At 55.5% G+C, this 17,478-nt stretch overlaps 1 protein-coding gene across 1 annotated transcript; it reads left to right on the top strand.

The window, feature by feature from the left end:
• Window positions 1-546: 546 nt before the first annotated feature.
• On the top strand, window positions 547-17,260 carry MAP7D1 (MAP7 domain containing 1). The gene is made up of 18 exons (XM_007453864.1): window positions 547-592; window positions 8,576-8,926; window positions 9,109-9,177; window positions 9,769-9,932; window positions 10,562-10,676; window positions 12,141-12,251; window positions 13,431-13,553; window positions 13,650-13,804; window positions 13,899-14,038; window positions 14,798-15,123; window positions 15,403-15,580; window positions 15,668-15,806; window positions 15,914-16,018; window positions 16,295-16,348; window positions 16,528-16,570; window positions 16,662-16,752; window positions 16,870-17,063; window positions 17,250-17,260. Exons 1-18 carry the CDS (start codon window positions 547-549, stop codon window positions 17,258-17,260), a joined length of 2,415 nt encoding a protein of 804 aa, XP_007453926.1.
• The last annotated feature ends 218 nt before the right edge of the window (window positions 17,261-17,478 follow it).

The raw sequence follows: 17,478 nt of genomic DNA, 5'->3' as shown, positions 1-17,478 counted from the left end.
ACCACCAGGGAAGTCCCATATCCTCATTTTATAGATGAGGCTCAGAGAGGGAAGTAATTTGCTTAAAGTCACACAGCTAGGTACTGGCAGAAGCAAGGTTTGAACCCAGGTCCGTCCGACTCTAAAGCCTGTGCACCAAACCTCTATGCTGAATTAGCATGGCCAAGCCAGCTGGTGATAAGAGTCTGGCCCGCTGTCCTTGCATGACTGGTCTTCTACGGGCATCTTGGTTTTAGGGACCCTGTGAGCTTTTCTCTGGCAGGCAGAGGTAGAATCAGCAGAGCCCTGGGTCCTCTGTGCCTCCTGCTGGGTTGGAATCTGAGCAAGTGGGACCAGAAGCAGGCCCTGGACTCAGGCAGTGGTGACAGTTCAGCCAGTAGGCCATCCTCAGGCCTTGGCCTAAGTCTGGGCTTCTGTCCTCAGCTTCGAGGCCCCAGCGTGGGCAGCCCTGTTGGGGCTGAGGGAGGGCCCAAGCTGTGGGATGGGGTCATTTCCTGCCGCCTAAAATAACAGGAAGTGGGTGCTCCTGATTGGAGGCTGGGAACAATGGCCGCCAACCGGGCCAGAGAGCCCTTCAGATCTGCAGTCTCAGGTGGGATCCCGGCTTTATCACCCACAGAGGCCCACGGCCTGGCCCCAGTGCCCTGCTGCGAAGGGCCTGTGGTCCAGGTTCAGAGGACCACCGGAGCAAGCTGTCCCTCTCCTAGTTCACTCCCTTCCAGAGCTGGCTCAGCTCTGTCCCGGCTGGGAGTAATGCTGCCCCCTAAGGCTCCCCTCTGTCCCAGCCCCATGATCAGGCATCTCCCAGGGTTTGTCCTTCCTGCCCACCCCATCCTCCCAGCCCAGATCTCTCCAGGAGAGGAAACCCAGGAGGCTGCCCCCTTTGGGTAGCAGAGTGAAGGTACAGACTGTCACCCTAATTTGGGACCCAAACCCAGCTTTGCTACTCACCAGCAAGTCTCTTAATCTCTCTGAATCTATTTCATTTGTCAAATGGGGTAATAATGTCGACCTCATAGGATTGTGGTGAAGATGAAAAGAACTGAAGCTTTAAGGTGTTTAGCTGTGCCTGACACAGCATTAGCTGTTGCTGCAGTTACCTGGACTTTACCTGGGCCCAGGTAAAGGAGTGCCCAGAGGGACAGGGCCGAAGTGACCTGGATGAGGCTGTGTAAATATACTGGGACATCACGTCCCTGAGTGCTGTATGAATCTCTGAGGTTTCTGACTATGCCTTGGAGGGGGTGCCTGACTGCGTGTGTGTGTGTGTGTGTGTGTGTGTGTGTGTGTGCGCGCGCACGCGCAGATTTCTGAATCCCAGTAGGTCTGTTTTGTGTATGTAACAGGAGAGAGAAAAGAAACGTGTCTTGTCTCTCACCATTATGCAGACTCTGTCCACATTGTCTGCGTCTCTCTCTGCAGTGTGTACCCTCTGTCTGCGTGTGTGTCTTTGCCCCTTTGTCGGCCTCCCTGTCATCGTTTGTCTGGTCCGATGCTGCCACCTAAGGAGCTGCTACGAGAGCCAGGAAGGCTCTGGGTAGGGGTCAGCTAGATGCTGACCTCTGCTGTCTGTGCAGCCCCTCCCCTGGGCACTCCCTTGCTCAGCCTCCTGGAGGAGGGCCACTCGCCCTCACACCTGCTCAGGTGCCCCACTTCTTGGCTCCTGGTGGCCAGCCTGGGCAGGAGCCTGCCTTCCCTGCATTCCTGCCCTCTGAGCTCAGTGCCTGCCTGCCCCACCTGCACCCTTCATCTTCATGGGGGAAACCTCCCCAGGGGAACCACTGAATCACTTCCTTCTTCAGGGAACAGGCAGGAGCCTTAGGGAGGGGTGATGTGACACCCACCAGAAACAGTGTGACATAAGGGTTTTGTCATCAGACAGCCTTGGGCCCTGTCCTACCTCCGACACTGACGTGAGCAGTTCACTTAACCTGTCTAAGTGTTCGCACCTGGGGAACAGGGGCCCCTATAGCACTTTCCCTTTGGGGCTGTAATAAGAACTAGATGAGATAATGGAAGGTGCCTGGTGTACTGTAGGGCTTCAGCTGTGTTTCCCTTCCTGGGCTGAGGAGCTGGCAGGGCACATACAAGGCTCTGATATGGTAAAGACATTTAGGGTTAGAGAGGCTAGACTTTGGAGCAGCTTGGGGTTTTACTGTGTTATCCACAGTGCATCCATCCATCCATCCATCCATGCAGGTGTTCATTAAACAGACACAGAATTCCTACTCTGTGCTGGGTAGGTCCTGTATAAAGCTCTGGGCTGCAAAAAGGATTCTCGCCACCAACTCTCGCAGGGGCAGCAGGCAGACAAAAAGGGCAGGCTGAGTTATCGGTATTGTGAGAGGAGTTTTGGCCCAGGAGCAGTTGTTGGGGAGGGATGAGAGGAAAGGCCTGCCAGCGCCCAGAGGGTGGAGATGGGGAGTAAGCACCCTGAGACATGTGACAGGCCCTCCGAGAGACTCTACTAGACTTACTGACCCTGCAACCAGCTCCTGCACCTTTGCCCTACTAATGCCCTTTGTGCCAAGAAATGAATACAAACTATCTGTCACTTATCCAGTTCTTAACAAATACTTCTGGTAGATATCAGCATAGCGAAATAAAACCTCACAATTTGACACACACAAAAATACAATAAAATGAGGTGGCTGAAGGATCACATCTGATGATTGAAAATAGAAATAATCAGATATTGGTTTAACCACTCCACACCATATAGATAATTAACCAAGGAATTAATCTGGCTTAATTTGTTCCGAATAGCACTGTCCCAATGATATTTCATCAGGGTTGGCATAATTCTGAGGAAAATATTTGGATTCGGGGTCAATAGTCCTCCAGGTCAGAAGAAGAATTTCAAACGTGCTATTTGCCTCTTGGGAAGTTTTTCCTGTTGAACTGCTGGAGTCAACACGCATTATTACTTTTATTAACTTCTCCCTGACTACCTTAGTCCAAGAAGCTGCCCAAACTCAATTGAGGGGGAGTTGTTTTGCTTCCCTTCAAGTGCTTATCCCTTTGCAAGAAATTGCAATATGGGTTTGCTCATTATTAGAGTAAAAATCTCCTTCTCTGTGCACCTGCTTTAGGCAAGGGTGGCTTCCTGGTACAGTGCTTTATTCTCATTCGGCAGCATTTCGTGATGGTCTCCACATACTGGGCACCACGGTAGCTGCTGTGGAAGCAGTGGCGAGCAGAGCAGATGCGGCCCAGCCCCTAGGGGGAGGCTGACAATAACAAAAGAACCAAACAAGGAAGTATAAAATCGTAACAGTCACAGTGCTCCAAACAAGAGGCACATGAAGCCATGACTATATATAATGAAGGAATTTACCCTGTTAGGAGAGGCCAGGGAAGGCTTCCCTGAGGAAATGATGCCTAAGCGAAGATCTGAACGGTGAATGGGAGTTAAATAAGAAAGGACGGAGGGGAAAGAGCATGTGCAAAGGCCCCGTGGCAGAGGGAGTGTGCAAGGCTATCAGAATTAAAAGGTCAGTGTGGCTGGAGTGTAGAGAGCAAGTGGGGAGCAGGGGAGCAGAGGTGGGGACTCAAGAGGTGTAGGGAGGGAGACAGGGGCTTCAGACTGCCAGACTTGCAGCCTGGGTTCAAGAATTTTGTCTTTCTCTTCAGAACAAGGAGAAGTCACTGTGAAGCTTCCAGTGGGGAAGAGTACCGTGGCCAGATTTGCATTTGGAAACAATTACTTTGGCTGCTCAGTGAAGAGCAGAGTGGGAAAGGGTGCGGGTAGGACAGTGGGGGGAGTTTGCAGTCATCCAGGGAAGAGAGGTGCTGATGGTATCTGCTAGGGTGGAGTTCATTGATACATTCATTCAACAAATAGCTGTGGAGCACCTGTGTGCCAGGCTCTGTTGGCCTTAGAAATAGAAGAGCTAAACATAGTAGACAAAAATGTGTGCCCTCGTGGAGATTACCTTCTGGGGGTGGGAGACAGTGTTAAATTGCTACTGATGCTTACTGGGAAAAATAGAGTTGGAAGGAAAAAGAATACAGTTGGAAAGGGGAGGGAGACTTCAACTACAGTTTGTAGTTTTAAGGAGGGGATCGGGGAAGGCTCGAATGAGAAGTCACATACGGGTAAAGATCTGAAGGAGGTGAGGGAGTGAGACATGCAGGATCTGGGGGCAGAGAATTGTGGTAGAGGGAACAGCGAGGCAAAGCCCCGAGGCAGAAGCACGCCTGTCACAAATAAGGAACAGTGGCCAGGAGAGAAGGAGCAGGGGGAGAAGGGGACGAGGAGAGGAGGCCAAGAGGTAATGGGCTGGAGAGTGAGGCTCCCCAAGGGCCTTGGAGGCCATTGTGATGCCTTTGGTTTTTCCTCCCTTGAGGTAGCATCTTTGGAGGATTTTGTCAGTTCCCCAAGCAGGGATTGAACGTGGGCCACGGTAGTGAAAGCCTGCAGTCCTAACCACTAGGCCACCAGGGAACTCCTGATCTGACTTATTCTTTTTTTTTGTTTTTGCGGTACGCGGGCCTCTCACTGTTGTGGCCTCTCCCGCTGTGGAGCACAGGCTCCGGATGCGCAGGCCCAGCGGCCATGGCTCACGGGCCCAGCCGCTCCGCGGCATGGGGGAGCGGGGCACGAACCCGTGTCCCCTGCATCGGCAGGCAGACTCTCAACCACTGCGCCACCAGGGAAGCCCGCCCTGACTTATTCTTGAAAAGAATCATTCTGCTGCTGTGGTGAGAGAAGACCAAAGGGGAACAAAGAATGGCAGCAGGGAGGCTTTTGTGAGAGATGATAGTGGCTGGACCACGATGATAGAAGTGGAGATAGAAGTGATTGGATTCAGAATATACTTGGCATGTGGAGCCAAAAGGATTTACTGAGACATTAGATGTGAGTTGTGAGACAAGAAAAGATTCTAGAATGACTTCGAGATTTTTGGCCTGAGAAACTGGAAGGACTGGGTTGCCATTGACCGAGATGGGGAAAACTGGAGGAGGAGCAGGGTTTGGGGGAGAAAGATTGGGAGCTCAGTTTTGGATGTTAAATTTGGGGCATCACAGACATAGAGAATGGACTTGAGGACACGGGGAGGGGGAAGGGTAAGCTGGGATGAAGTGAGAGAGTGGCATGGACATATACACACTACCAAACGTAAAATAGATAGCTAGTGGGAAGCAGCCGCACAGCACAGGGAGATCAGCTCGGTGCTTTGTGACCACCTAGAGGGGTGGGATAGGGAGGGTGGGAGGGAGACGCAAGAGGGAGGAGACATGGGGATACATGTGTATGTATAGCTGACTCACTTTGTTATACAGCAGAAACTAATGCACCATTGTAAAGCAATTACACTCCAATAAAGATGTTAAAAAAAAAATTGGGGGCATCAGTAAGACATCCAGGGGTGTCAAGTAGGGAGTTGCATGAGCTAAACTGGCACTCAAGGGAGATGTCTGGGCTGGAGGTAAAAATTTGGTTGTCATCAGCAGAGCAATGGTATTTAAAGCCATGAGTGTGGATGAGATCACCAAGGGAGTATGTGTAGACCAAAAAGAGATGAGGTCTTCACCGGAGCCCTGGGGCACTCCGGTGCTAAGAGGTTAGGAAGTTAAGGAGGGACCAGCAAAGAAGCCTGAGAACTCACGGCCAGCAAGTTGAAGGAAATCGGGAGAGCTTGTCGTCTTCAGAGCCAATTGAAGAAAGTGTTCAAAAAGCACTAAAGGGATCAACTGTGTCAAATGCGGCTGATAGGTCAGCAGGACGAGGGCCAGGAAGTGGCTGCTGACTTAGCAATGCAGAGGTCACTGGTGACCTTGAGAAGAGCAGTGTCATGGAGCAGTGGGCGTGAAGGCCTGACCCACGTGGGCGCTTGTGGCAGAGATGGGAAGAAGCAGACCAATTCTTCCAGCAAGGCTGCTTACTGAGCCCCTGTCAGGTGCCAGAGGTGGTGTACCTACTCACCATAGGTCCCAACACCATAGGCCCCAGCCTGAGGAAACTGGGGCTCAGACAGGTTCAGGGCCTGTCCAAGGTCCCACAGCAGAGCTGGAATTCCCTACTCAGGCCTGTCTGACTCTGAAGCCTAAGACCTTTCCACCCCGCTGCATCTGATGCCCAGGAGCAGAGGCCCTTCCAGGCCTAATCCCTATACTTCTTCCGAGACTCCCCTCACAGGGCTAGTCAGAAGCTAGCTGGAAATTCACTGTCTTGCTTGGTGGGTGTGATTTGCCTAGGTGTAGACAAACAGCCACCTACCAGTTTTCATTGCAACACATGTAGCAGGCACAGGTGCTAGGAGAATGGCAATAAGCTGGCCTCAACCTCAGCCTTCAAGCTTTGTATTGATGCTTACATACCTAGGCCCTCTGGCCCCAGACAGTCCTGGGTTCAATCCTGCCTCTGCCATATACTAGTTCAATGACCCTGGACAAATCCCTTAGTGGGGTAAGTTTTGATAGTCTCATCTGTCAAATGGGGATAAGATTCTCAGAGCTCACATGAAGATGCAGGATGGGGATACAAAAGGCCCAGCTCAGCTCTCGGTATGTAGTAAGCACTCACTAAATGGTTGCCACTAGTTTTTTTGCCCACTGGAATTGGAAAGGAGTTTGCGGGTGGCTGGGAAGCCGACTAGCAGTGACCAGGCAGCCTTTTGGAGCTGGTCTGGTGAGAGCTGTCATGAGCCTAGGGGCTGGCAGAGTTGGAGGGACCGTTGGGGAAGGGCCTTAGCTGGGGCTCTTGCCTGGAGACTAGGAAGCTGGAAGGGAAGGAATGAGGGGGAAATAGTGTGAGCCTCAGATAATTTCATTGTGTAACATGTGTTACCCCATACTGCCTGACACAGGCAGGAGGATGTGGGGCTAAGAGCGTGGGCTGTGGTGACAAACGCTGGGTTCAAGTCCAGGCTCCTTCACTTCCCAGCTGAGTGACCTCAAACTACTTTACTTAACCTCTTTTTGCTTTACTTTCCTTCTCTGTGTGAAAGAGATATTTATAGTGCCTTTCTCAGAAGTATTGTCAGAAGGATTAAAACTAATATGTGTAAAATGCTCTCAACATAGGAAGCTCTCGAGAAATATACACATGTTAGTGGTTATTTGCTGTCACTAACACTCATCACAGTCCTACTATCTGCATTTTACAGAAGAGGAGCTATGGCACAGAGAGGGCCTGTAACTAGCCCAAGGTCACACAGTTAGCGGGGAGGCCACATATTCAAATAGCCTGCCTTCCTCAGAGCCCACTGGACACCCATCTCCCTGAAAAGGGTCCCCAGAGTTCCAAAGCTGACTCCTTGGGAGTGTCCTCTCCCTGCATCCACATTGTCACCCACAGGGATGGGGAGTTTATCACCTCCTGAGAGGGCCACCATTCCTAGAGCAGAGGACCCTGCATGGTGGAGGCACCTGGCGAGAGTGAAAAATGCTTCCTTAGATTGACCTTTCCATGGACCCTGGCCCTGATCCCTACGCCCAGGCAGTGGCTGTGTCCCCACCAATCCCCTCAGTGCCCAGAGGGCAGCAGTAGATGGCACCAGGGCTCAACATGCAGAGGCTTCTCTTTGGCAGCTTCATAAGACCCACAGGAAAAGAGAGGGAAGTATTGTTGGCTGGCACATGAATTGTTCCAGGCACTTCACTGACATGCCTATCAGCTTGGGCTTATAGTCCCCATTTTACAGATATGAAAACTGAGGCTTAGAGCGGTTGACTGGCTTCCCCAAGGTTATCAGGCCCTCTCTTCCTGTCTTCGGGTGGTGAAGTCAGAATCAGGCCCTCATCAGGCTGACTCCCAAGCCTGTCTTTCTGTTGCGCTATAGTGTACTTGTGCTCACGTGTGTGCATGAACACGTATACACCAAATCATGTGTTTTCCTTGCTTGGCACTTTGGTGTCTTTTACAGGGACCCTGAAATATCAGTGTCTTAAAAGAAGAAATCTGAGGGTGGTTGGGAAAGAAAAAAAAGACGACAAAGGGGATGTCGCTGGTTGCCTACCCTTTTGGGGATTCCACACGAGCATCCCACTGTGCCCAGCACTGGCAGCCTCTGAGCACCAGGCCTTGGGATGGGCACTGTGACCCCGAGGTAAAGCAGAAAGGCGAGGGAGGCAGACATGGAAACCAATCATTACCATTTGGTGCACTAATAACTACTACAAACTTCTCAGCTTTTCCGATACACCCTGCTCCCTTCTGCCCCTTAGCAAATGCTCTTCTCTTAGCCAGAACCCTCTCTTCCTTGGTTTGCCAACTCCAGCTCATCCTGGACCTCGGCTTGGCTATAATTTCTGCAGGAAGCCCCTCCAATATAGGTTAACAACCATCTCTGCTTTGCTACCCCAGACATAGTACCTATTCTATACTGTAATCGCCTAGCTATCTGTCTGTCTGCCCTGCTAGAGTGTGGGCTCCACAGAGGCAGGGACTGTGGCCATTTTCTCACCGTTATATCATTAGTATCTGGAAGAGGGCCTGGCACGTGGAAGGAACTCGATAAACATGTATGAATGAATGAATATCAGCTGGACAAGGGAGAGAGCTACATGTTGAACTGATGGCACAGATGTTCCATCTGACTTTCTCTCCTCTCTTGTGTTGTTCTTCCAGATGTGGCAGCCAGGACCCCTCCAGAGCCAAGACCTTCTCCAGAAGGTGACCCCTCCCCACCGCCGCCACCACCACCGATGTCAGCCCTGGTGCCCGACACTCCCCCAGACACCCCTCCCGCCATGAAGAACACCACTGGCCCTAAGCAGCTCCCGCTGGAACCAGAAAGCCCCCCAGAGCTGGTAGGACCTAGGCCAGCCCCGAAGCAGGAAGAGTCCCCTTTCTCAGAAGTGAAGATCAGGGGACCCACCCCACCAGCCACAGGCCCACGGGCTGCCAGGCCTCCTCGAAGGAGCAGCCAGCCATCCCCAACAGCAGGGTCAGCTGCCGACAGCCCTCCCACGAAGCAAGGTATATGTGATGTCCCTAGTCCTGGGCCCAGTCCCAGCCCTGGATGATGCCATCCAGGGGAGTCTCTACCTGGAGGAGATAAGAAAAGGCATGGGATGAGGCCTTCGGGGAGGGCCCTGAGGCTGACTCCCCTCTTGGGGGGAGGCTCTTGACCTAAGCCTCTTCTTGTTCCCTCTATTAAGATGCAAAGAAGGCAGGAGAGAGACACAAGCTGGCGAAGGAGCGGCGGGAAGAGCGGGCCAAGTACCTGGGTAAGTGTGTGGGAAGCATCTTCTTCAGCGTCACCACCATCGACATCCTATTGGTAACACTAACACTTCTGGAGCATTTATTATGTGCCCTGTGCTAAGAGCGGTACGCTTATCCCACTTAACCCTCCGCCCATTCTGAGGATGGGGAAACAGAGGCTCAGAAAGATGAAATCCTTTGCCTGAGCCACACAGCTAGTGGCGTAGCTGAGATTCAGACCCAGAAGCCTCATCTCACCCCAAATCTCATGCTCCTCATCACAATACGTGAGTATCGATACAGCAGACCCCAAAGTCAGACAGGGATCTGGCACTAAAGAGCTTGTTTCTCCCTCGGTGCCCAGAGACCATGAGGCCAATGGGAAAGAAACAGGCCTCCCGTTGGGGAAGCCCTCATTCTGAGGTCTCAACCCATCTTCGGGGTGCCCTTCAATTTGAGGGGGGAGTCTGAGAGCAGAGGCACCTCCCCACCAAGCAGGCAGGGGGAAGACCCACCCAGGGTCGGAGGAACAGGCAAGGCCCCCTTGGAGGAGACACTTGCTGGGCCGGGCTCCGCAGGACTGCTCACGCCCCCTGGGGCTCCTTTCTCCACAGCGGCCAAGAAGGCGGTGTGGCTGGAGAAGGAGGAGAAGGCCAAGGTGCTGCGAGAGAAGCAGCTCCAGGAGCGCCGGCGGCGGCTGGAGGAGCAGCGGCTCAAAGCCGAGCAACGCCGAGCAGCCCTGGAGGAGCGGCAGCGGCAGAAACTGGAGAAAAACAAGGTGCGTTTATGCTGAATTCTGACCAGGCGCACGTCTGATCTGTGTGCGTGTGTGTGCACACGTCTGCACACTGGCTTAGTGTGTATGCACATCTGTGTTCATATGTCTGCAGCTGTGTGCCATAGGTACTACATCTGGGCATCTGTGCAGATGTGTTTGCTTCTGTACACGCCAGGGTGAGCACTTGTAACCCTGTGCTGTCAGTACACGTATGTGTGTGTGTATAGGTGTGCAGAGATGTGTCTGTCTGAGTGCGCTGAGTGAGCTCCTAGTTAGGAGAACCCTGGCTTGAGCACCATGAAGATATGAAGGAAAAGGCAGCCTGGCCCTGCCCCGGGGCCTCAGGCTAAAAGCAAACACAGCTCCAGGGTCAGGACCCACGTGCCAGTGGCCCACCTGGGAGTCCCAGGCACCGAGAATCCCGCTCCATCCTCAGAGAAACAGCTCATACACTCAGATAATGAGTCAAGAACAGTGAAAAGCTCCCCAAGAACAAGTTGAAAGGGATCTGTTGCAAACTGTCTTCAATCATAGGGGGAGGCATTGTCCCAGGAGAGAGAGGGCCTTTCTCCCAGGTAGGAGGAATGATTCTGAGCCCAGACCCTTCCCCTCTGCCCCCTCCTCACCAGGAGCGATATGAGGCAGCCATCCAGCGGTCAGTGAAGAAGACGTGGGCCGAAATCCGGCAGCAGCGCTGGTCCTGGGCAGGGGCCCTGCACCACAGCTCCCCAGGACGGAAGCCCAGTGAGTGCGCTGGAGGGGCCACAGGGTGGGCGGGGGAGGTTGGGGCCTGACAGGTGGGGGAAGGGAGCAGCTTCAGTGCAAGGAGCTGGCAGCTCCTTGCAGCAGGTATGCCTTGTTTCGTGTGACTTGTGCCTTCTGGAATGATCTGTAAACCCAAGTCTGTAAAACCAAGTCCTTTACAAGGACTTCCACTATCGAGTCAGAGGCCGAGTCTCTTCATTCGGTTCGCTCCTCAAACCTCTGTCATTTTAGATTAGTCTTCTTTGCTCCTGTCAATTGCTATTAGTTGCTGATACATAGAAGAGCATTTTAATACCCTGCAGACACTGGATGTTTAAAGAAAACAGTCACCCCCTTATGTATCTGTCTTGGAAGGTAGATTTTTGTCTCTGAGTTTTCTTCACGTAGGGCCATCGCGGATTTTGGTCTGACTTTTTGCTGGCATGTATGTACCGCTGTGTTTGGATGTCTTTATGTAATGGCAAGACTCAGTATTTCTCATTGTGCATCTTTTGGTGTATGTGCTCATGGATCTGTGCATTGTGTGTCTTAATATGTGTTTGCCTTGGTGTGTTTGTGGCCTTGTGTACCTCAGTGTGGGTTCCCAAATCAGATGGAATTGGGTCAGGATCCCAGCTCTGGCACGTGTGGTGTGACCTCTGACTTCTTGCTGTCTCACTTTCTTCATCTGTAAAATGGGGATAACAGTACTACTTGCCTCCGAGGTTGTAGGTAGATGTTGGGGAGGATCAAGTGTGGTAACATGTGTGTGGTGCCCAGCACAGTGCCTGGTACACGGTAAGCATCCAACAAATGCTAGCTGTTACAAATATGATTAAGTTGCTTCGATGTATTTGTGCCTGTGTGCATCTGGGTCTGACCCTCTTTCCGTTGGTGTTTTTGTTTCTGTATCTGTGCATGTCTGCACACACGCATGCATGTGGAAGTACCTATCACTCTCTGTGCCCGGGCCTGCACGTCTTTGTCTTTGTGTGTCCCTATGAATATGTGGATTTGTGTGAGTGACTTTGACCATGGGTTCTTCTGTTTAGGAACGTCTCTGCATTTGTCCCAGTACCGTGGGTGTTGTAGCCATAGAGCCTTGGCTGGGCAGTGCCAGCAAGTGCCGACGCTGGGTGGTTATGGGGGAGGCGTTGCAGCACCCAGCCGTAGGGAGTGACTTCCTGGCCAGGAAGGCTGTAGTTTCTCTAGTTTTACTCCATCTCCTTCCTCTGTTCCTTTTCCGTCGGCTCCCCCAATCCAGGTTGTCTCTGGTCCCCTAACCCCCCCCCCGCCCCCCCCTGCCCCGTCCTCTCAGAGCCAAGTCTGCCTCCTCCTCCCCTTCCTAGCCTGCCCACTCCTCCCTGTCCCCTCCTGCCCGCGGAGCATCCTGCATGGAAGGCCTCAGTGCCCCCCCTGGCTCCCGTCCGGCCCGGCCCTAATGCCGTGTGTTTTCCCCTCCAGGTGGGAGCAGGTGCTCCGTGTCGGCAGTAAACCTGCCCAAACACGTGGACTCTATAATCAACAAGCGGCTCTCAAAGTCCTCTGCCACGCTCTGGAACTCCCCCAGTAGAAGTAAGAGAAGGCCCAGCCCTCCTCCCTCCAGAGCTCCTTTAGTCCCCACCAAGCCTCCTCCAGAGCTCAGCAAGAACCCCAGGTCCCAGGAGCCCTCACATACCCCAGGTCTCCATCCCCGCTCGACCCCACTCGGGGCTCTGCGCCCCTCGGGGGAGCCGGCATTTGGGTCTGGGCCCTGAGAACAGGGGTGTGCCCCGCAGGGGAAGAGAACAGAGACAAAGGGCAGTGACCCAGCAGGCAGAGAGCCTGGCTGGGGCCTCAAGAGCAGGTGGGTTGGGAGTGGGACTGGCGGTGGAGGGCGGGAATGGGCAGGCAGCCTCATCTCCAACCACAGCCAGCTGGCCTAGGCCAGCCTTAGGCAGGTGGCCTTGCCCCCGAATACCCGACGAGCCCTCTTATTCTGACTCCACCCTGGAGCGCCCATGCAACCCTGCCTTCTCTGCTTTCAGAGCCCCAGCCATGGCCTTGGCTGGCTCCAGAGCCTTGGCCAAGGAGGGTAGCGCAGTCCCTGTGTTCCCACCATGCCCTGGTGCTCACATGTGAAGGGGCCATGGTAGGAGTTATTTATAAGTTTCTCCAGCTTTTATTTGGTTGCTCTGTTGCCTAGCAACCAAATCAGCTGCTGTTACCAACCCCACCTGACTGAAGCTCAAAAATAACCCAGCAGCTGAGGGGACAGAGCAGGGTGGCCCAGGGCAGCCAGGCCCCCTTAGCAGCCTCTCCCTGGCACTGGCACGGGACGCACAAAAGCTGGGCCTCTCCTCAGTCAGAGGAGCACAAGGAACCCCACTGTCCCAGATCCATGGGGGCATGCCTCCCCAGACCAGCCCTCTGAGAGCAGGAGGTGGGACATGGAAGTGGGCAGTTGGGTCTGCCACCAACCTTGGGTGGCTCCTCTCTATACTCACAGTGCAGAACCCTTTCACCTGGGGAGAGCAGTAGGAGGGGACCCTCTAGTCCTGCAGGACATTGCCATGGGAAGTGTCTTGTTGCTTGGGTCTGCAGTGGAGGTCAGACCCCAGGATGGACCTGTGTAACCCCCCATGACTGGGGGGAGAGGCCTCCTGGGGGAGGAGACTCCTTGAGCTCGGCATGGGGGTGGTACCTGGCGGTCTCCGGATGCCTCTGCCTGCTCTGGCCCTGCGGTAACCCGCTTCTCCCGGCATCTCCCCCTAGATCGCAGCCTGCAGCTGAGCCCATGGGAGAGCAGCATTGTGGACCGTCTGATGACGCCCACCCTCTCCTTCCTGGCACGGAGTCGCAGTGCAGTCACCCTGCCCCGAAACGGCCGGGACCAGGGTAGGGGCCACGGTCCTGGGAGAGCCCCCTCGAGAGGCGGGACAGGGGCCAGCTTCGTGAGTAGGCCACGCCCCGACCGCACTCGTCCCTCCGCAGCCGTGCCCGTGTGCCCTCGCTCGGCCTCCGCCAGCCCCCTGACGCCGTGCAGCGCCCCCCGAAGCGGGCACCGCTGCGCCCCCGCCGGGGAGCGCCGCAAGGCCAGCGCCGGGGGCAGCCCTGCCCCGGCACGCCTCCGGCCCGAGGCTTCGCTGGTGAGTGGCGGGGACAGGGGCCCCATCCAGGGCAGCGCGGGCGCCTCTGACCTCTGCTCCCCGTCTCTACGGCCTCCTTAACCCTCCTCCCCAGGTGCAGAAGAGGAAGAAGGACAAGGAGCGGGAAAACGAGAAGGAGAAGAGCGCCCTGGCCCGGGAGCGCGGCCTCGAGAAGCGCCAGGCGCTGCCGGCCCCTCCGCGCCCGCGCCTCTCCACTGGCAACGCGGAGTTCAGGTGGGCCGGGCAGTGGGGCACACCGCCTGCCTATGCCAGCCAGCCAGGCAGCCGTTCATTCGTAAATATGTGTTAGGTACCCACCTCTGGAAGGAAAGCTCCTTGAGGGAGGATCTTTTTCGGGGGTGGGGGGAGCGTTTTGATCACCGAAATACCCTAGCACCTAGAACAGTGCCTGGCATCTGGTAAGCACTCAACAAACACCTGCTGGATGCATGAGTGGTCCTTGCCAGGTACTGTTCTGGGTGCCGAGGACGTTTCCGTGAGCCAAACCAGACCTAGTTCTTTTTTTTTTAATGTTTATTTATTTGGTTGCCCTGGGTCTTAGTTGCAGCACGTGGGCTTCTTAGTTGCAGCGGGCAGGCTCCTTAGTTGTGAAAGGTGAACTCTTAGTTGCGGCATGCATGTGGGACCTAGTTCCCTGATCAGGGATCGAACCCAGGCCCCCTGCATTGGGAGCGCAGAGTCTTAACCACTGCGCCACCAGGGAAGTCCCTAGGCCTAGTTCTTGCTCTTATTAGTCTTACTGGCTATTGGGGAAACAGACAGTAATCAAAGAATCACAAATGAATATGTAATTACAAACTGGGATGTATGCTCTAAAAGGAAATTTTATGTTTCTGTGAGAGCACATAAGGTGGGGTGCTGACCCAAGCCTGGGGAGGACACTTCCCTGAGGAAGTGACATGCTGAAAGTGTGTACATGTGTGCCTGGACACTCTGTGCCCTCAAGGTCTGACTCTTCTTTTTTTCTCCCAGTCCCAAATCCAAGGCCCGGCCATCCTCTCCCTCCACATCCTGGCACAGGCCTGCCTCTCCCTGCCTCAGCCCAGGGCCAGGTCATGCTCTGCCCCCAAAACCACCGTCCCCCCGAGGTACCACTGCATCACCCAAGGGGCGGGTTCGGAGGAAGGATGAGGCAAAGGAGAGCCTCAGTGTGGCGGGGCCTGAGGACAAGAACCAGAGCAAGGGCAAGGCCCTTGACGAGAAGGAGCCTGCAGCCCCAGCCTCACCCGCACCCTCGCCTGTGCCCTCACCCACCCCAGCCCAGCCCCAGGAGGAGCAGCCCACAGAGATCCCTGCAGGTGGGCAAGGAGAGAAGAGGCCAACAGGTGGGCAGGGCAGAGAAGCCAGCTTTGCCTGTGAGGGGCAGGCGGTCAGAGGTGTGGGCTGCCAGAGGTGCCTGGGGACTGGGTATTGGCAAAAGGAGGCTCCTGCCAGAGAGGAGGACCTCACTGTTCTGAGTTGGTGGCAGGAGTTTGGCGCGTGGGCCGCCTGGATCGCCCTGAGGTCCAGGAGGCACGGGGGCAGGCAGGGGTGATGGACGTGCGTGCTGATTCCTGGTCCCGCTGATCCCGCTCCAGATACAGCAGTCTTGACCTCACCCCCAGCCCCTGCTCCCCTGGGGACCCCTAGCAAACCGATGGCTGGCACGACGGACCGAGAAGAGGCCACTAGGCTCCTGGCTGAGAAGCGGCGCCAGGCCCGGGAGCAGCGGGAGCGCGAGGAACAGGAGCGGAGGCTGCAGGCAGAAAGGGACAAGTGAGTACGCCCTCGGGGCCTGAGGAGGCCTTTACAGGGGTTTGGGGAAGAAGCTGGGGATAAGCCTGCGTCTCCTCTGTCCCCCAGGCGAATGCGAGAGGAGCAGCTGGCTCGGGAGGCCGAGGCCCGGGCAGAGCGGGAGGCGGAGGCCAGGAGGCGGGAGGAGCAGGAGGCCCGGGAGAAGGCGCAGGCGGAGCAGGAGGAACTGGAGCGGCTGCAGAAGCAGGTGCCCCCGCGGGGCGGGGCGCGGGCGCCTCCTCGTGGCGGGCCTGGGGCCGACCGGGAGGGACAGCTGGAGGCCGGCTGCCTAAAGCTCACGGGGTTCTCTGGCAGAAAGAAGAGGCCGAAGCTCGGTCCCGAGAAGAAGCGGAGCGGCAGCGTCTGGAGCGGGAAAAGCACTTCCAGCGCGAGGAGCAGGAGCGGCAGGAGCGCAAAAAGGTGTGCAGAGCGGCGGGCCGGGAGTCCTGGTGGGCTGGGCCAGCTCCTGGGCTCAGTCCCCACTCCGTTGGAGGGGCTGGTGGGGCTGGGAAGTGGGCCCTGCCTTGGACTTGTAGAGGGTAGGACAAGAAGGAGTTGGGGTGAGGTCGGCTTCCTGGCCTGGAAAGAATTGATACGAGCTGAAAGGGCCTTGAAACTCCAGGACCAGGACTAGCTGGTGGGAGGTTGAGGGTTAGGGTGGGGCTTGGGCCTAACTGGTGTGGGGCTTCCCAACAGCGCCTGGAGGAAATCATGAAGAGGACTCGGAAGTCAGAAGCTGCTGAAACCAAGGTCAGGATGCCCCCAAGAGCGGTGTTGGGAGTGGAGGTCCGGTGAGGAAGGGAGGTTGGGGAAAGGCATCCAGGGTGGAGGAGGGAGGCCGTCTGGGAGGCTGCTCAGGGTCTGGGCTGGCTCAGTGGGATGGGGCCAGATATCCCCTTGAGCCTGACTGCTCTCCCTCTTCAAAGCAGAAGCAGGACAGAAAGGAGGCAAAAGCCAACAATTCCAGTCCAGGTAAAGGCCTGTTCCCCTCGTTTCCATCCCGATCCTCAGACCTCATCCTTTCACCAGCCCCTAACTGGTGGCCATTCCTTCCCAGGGATAGACCCTGTGAAAGCCATGGAGGCTCGGTCCTCTGGGCTGCAGAAGGAGGCTGTGCAGAAAGAGGAGCTGGCCCCCCAGGAGCCTCAGTGGAGGTACCAACTCCCAACCCCAGGGACCGTGAGCAGGGAGGCAAGGTCAAGCTGGCCCTGTGGGGTACCTGGGCTGTCCTACGATGGGAGGTGCCTAAGCATTGGCCTCTGCATCCACAGCCTGCCAAACAAGGAGTCGCCGGGGTCCCTGGTGAATGGCCTGCAGCCTCTCCCAGCGCACCAGGAGAATGGCTTCTCCCCTAAGGGACCCTCTGGGGACAAGAGTCTGGGCCGAACTCCAGAGGCACTCCTGCCCTTCGCAGAGGCAGAAGCCTTCCTCAAGAAAGCTGTGGTGCAGGCCCCGCAGGTCACAGGTAGGTTTCCCTGCCTCCCGGACCTATATCTGTACCTCCCAGCAGCCTTCCCTGGCCTCCTCAGCTGTGCCCTCTCTTCTCCTAGCTCTTCCAGAGGCCCTCTCAAGCTCTACCCTGAAGACCCCCAGCCGTCTGAGCTTGGAGCCTGGTTTCCCCTGACTGTTTCCCTTCCTGCTTTTTTCCCAGAAGTCCTTTAATGGGTTGCCTTGGATCCAGGCACAACTATGAGGGCTCCTTTGCATCATCTACCAGGATGTCTGCAAGAGAAAGAGACAGAACAAAGCTGGAAGTGGCCTGGGCCCCTGAGGGTTGGGTCGTCTCTGTTATTTTTAACCTGCACCTTATAGACTGATGTCTCTTTGGCTGGAGCCCCTCAGTGCATTCGTGTGCTCACACGCGCGGACCCCCCCCCCCC

The sequence above is a fragment of the Lipotes vexillifer genome, unplaced genomic scaffold (genome assembly GCF_000442215.2).
Source record: "Lipotes vexillifer unplaced genomic scaffold, Lipotes_vexillifer_v1.1 scaffold213, whole genome shotgun sequence".
Lineage (NCBI taxonomy): Eukaryota > Metazoa > Chordata > Mammalia > Artiodactyla > Lipotidae > Lipotes > Lipotes vexillifer.
Note: the sequence above shows the minus strand (reverse complement) of the source record. Positions and strands in the feature narration are given on the sequence as shown.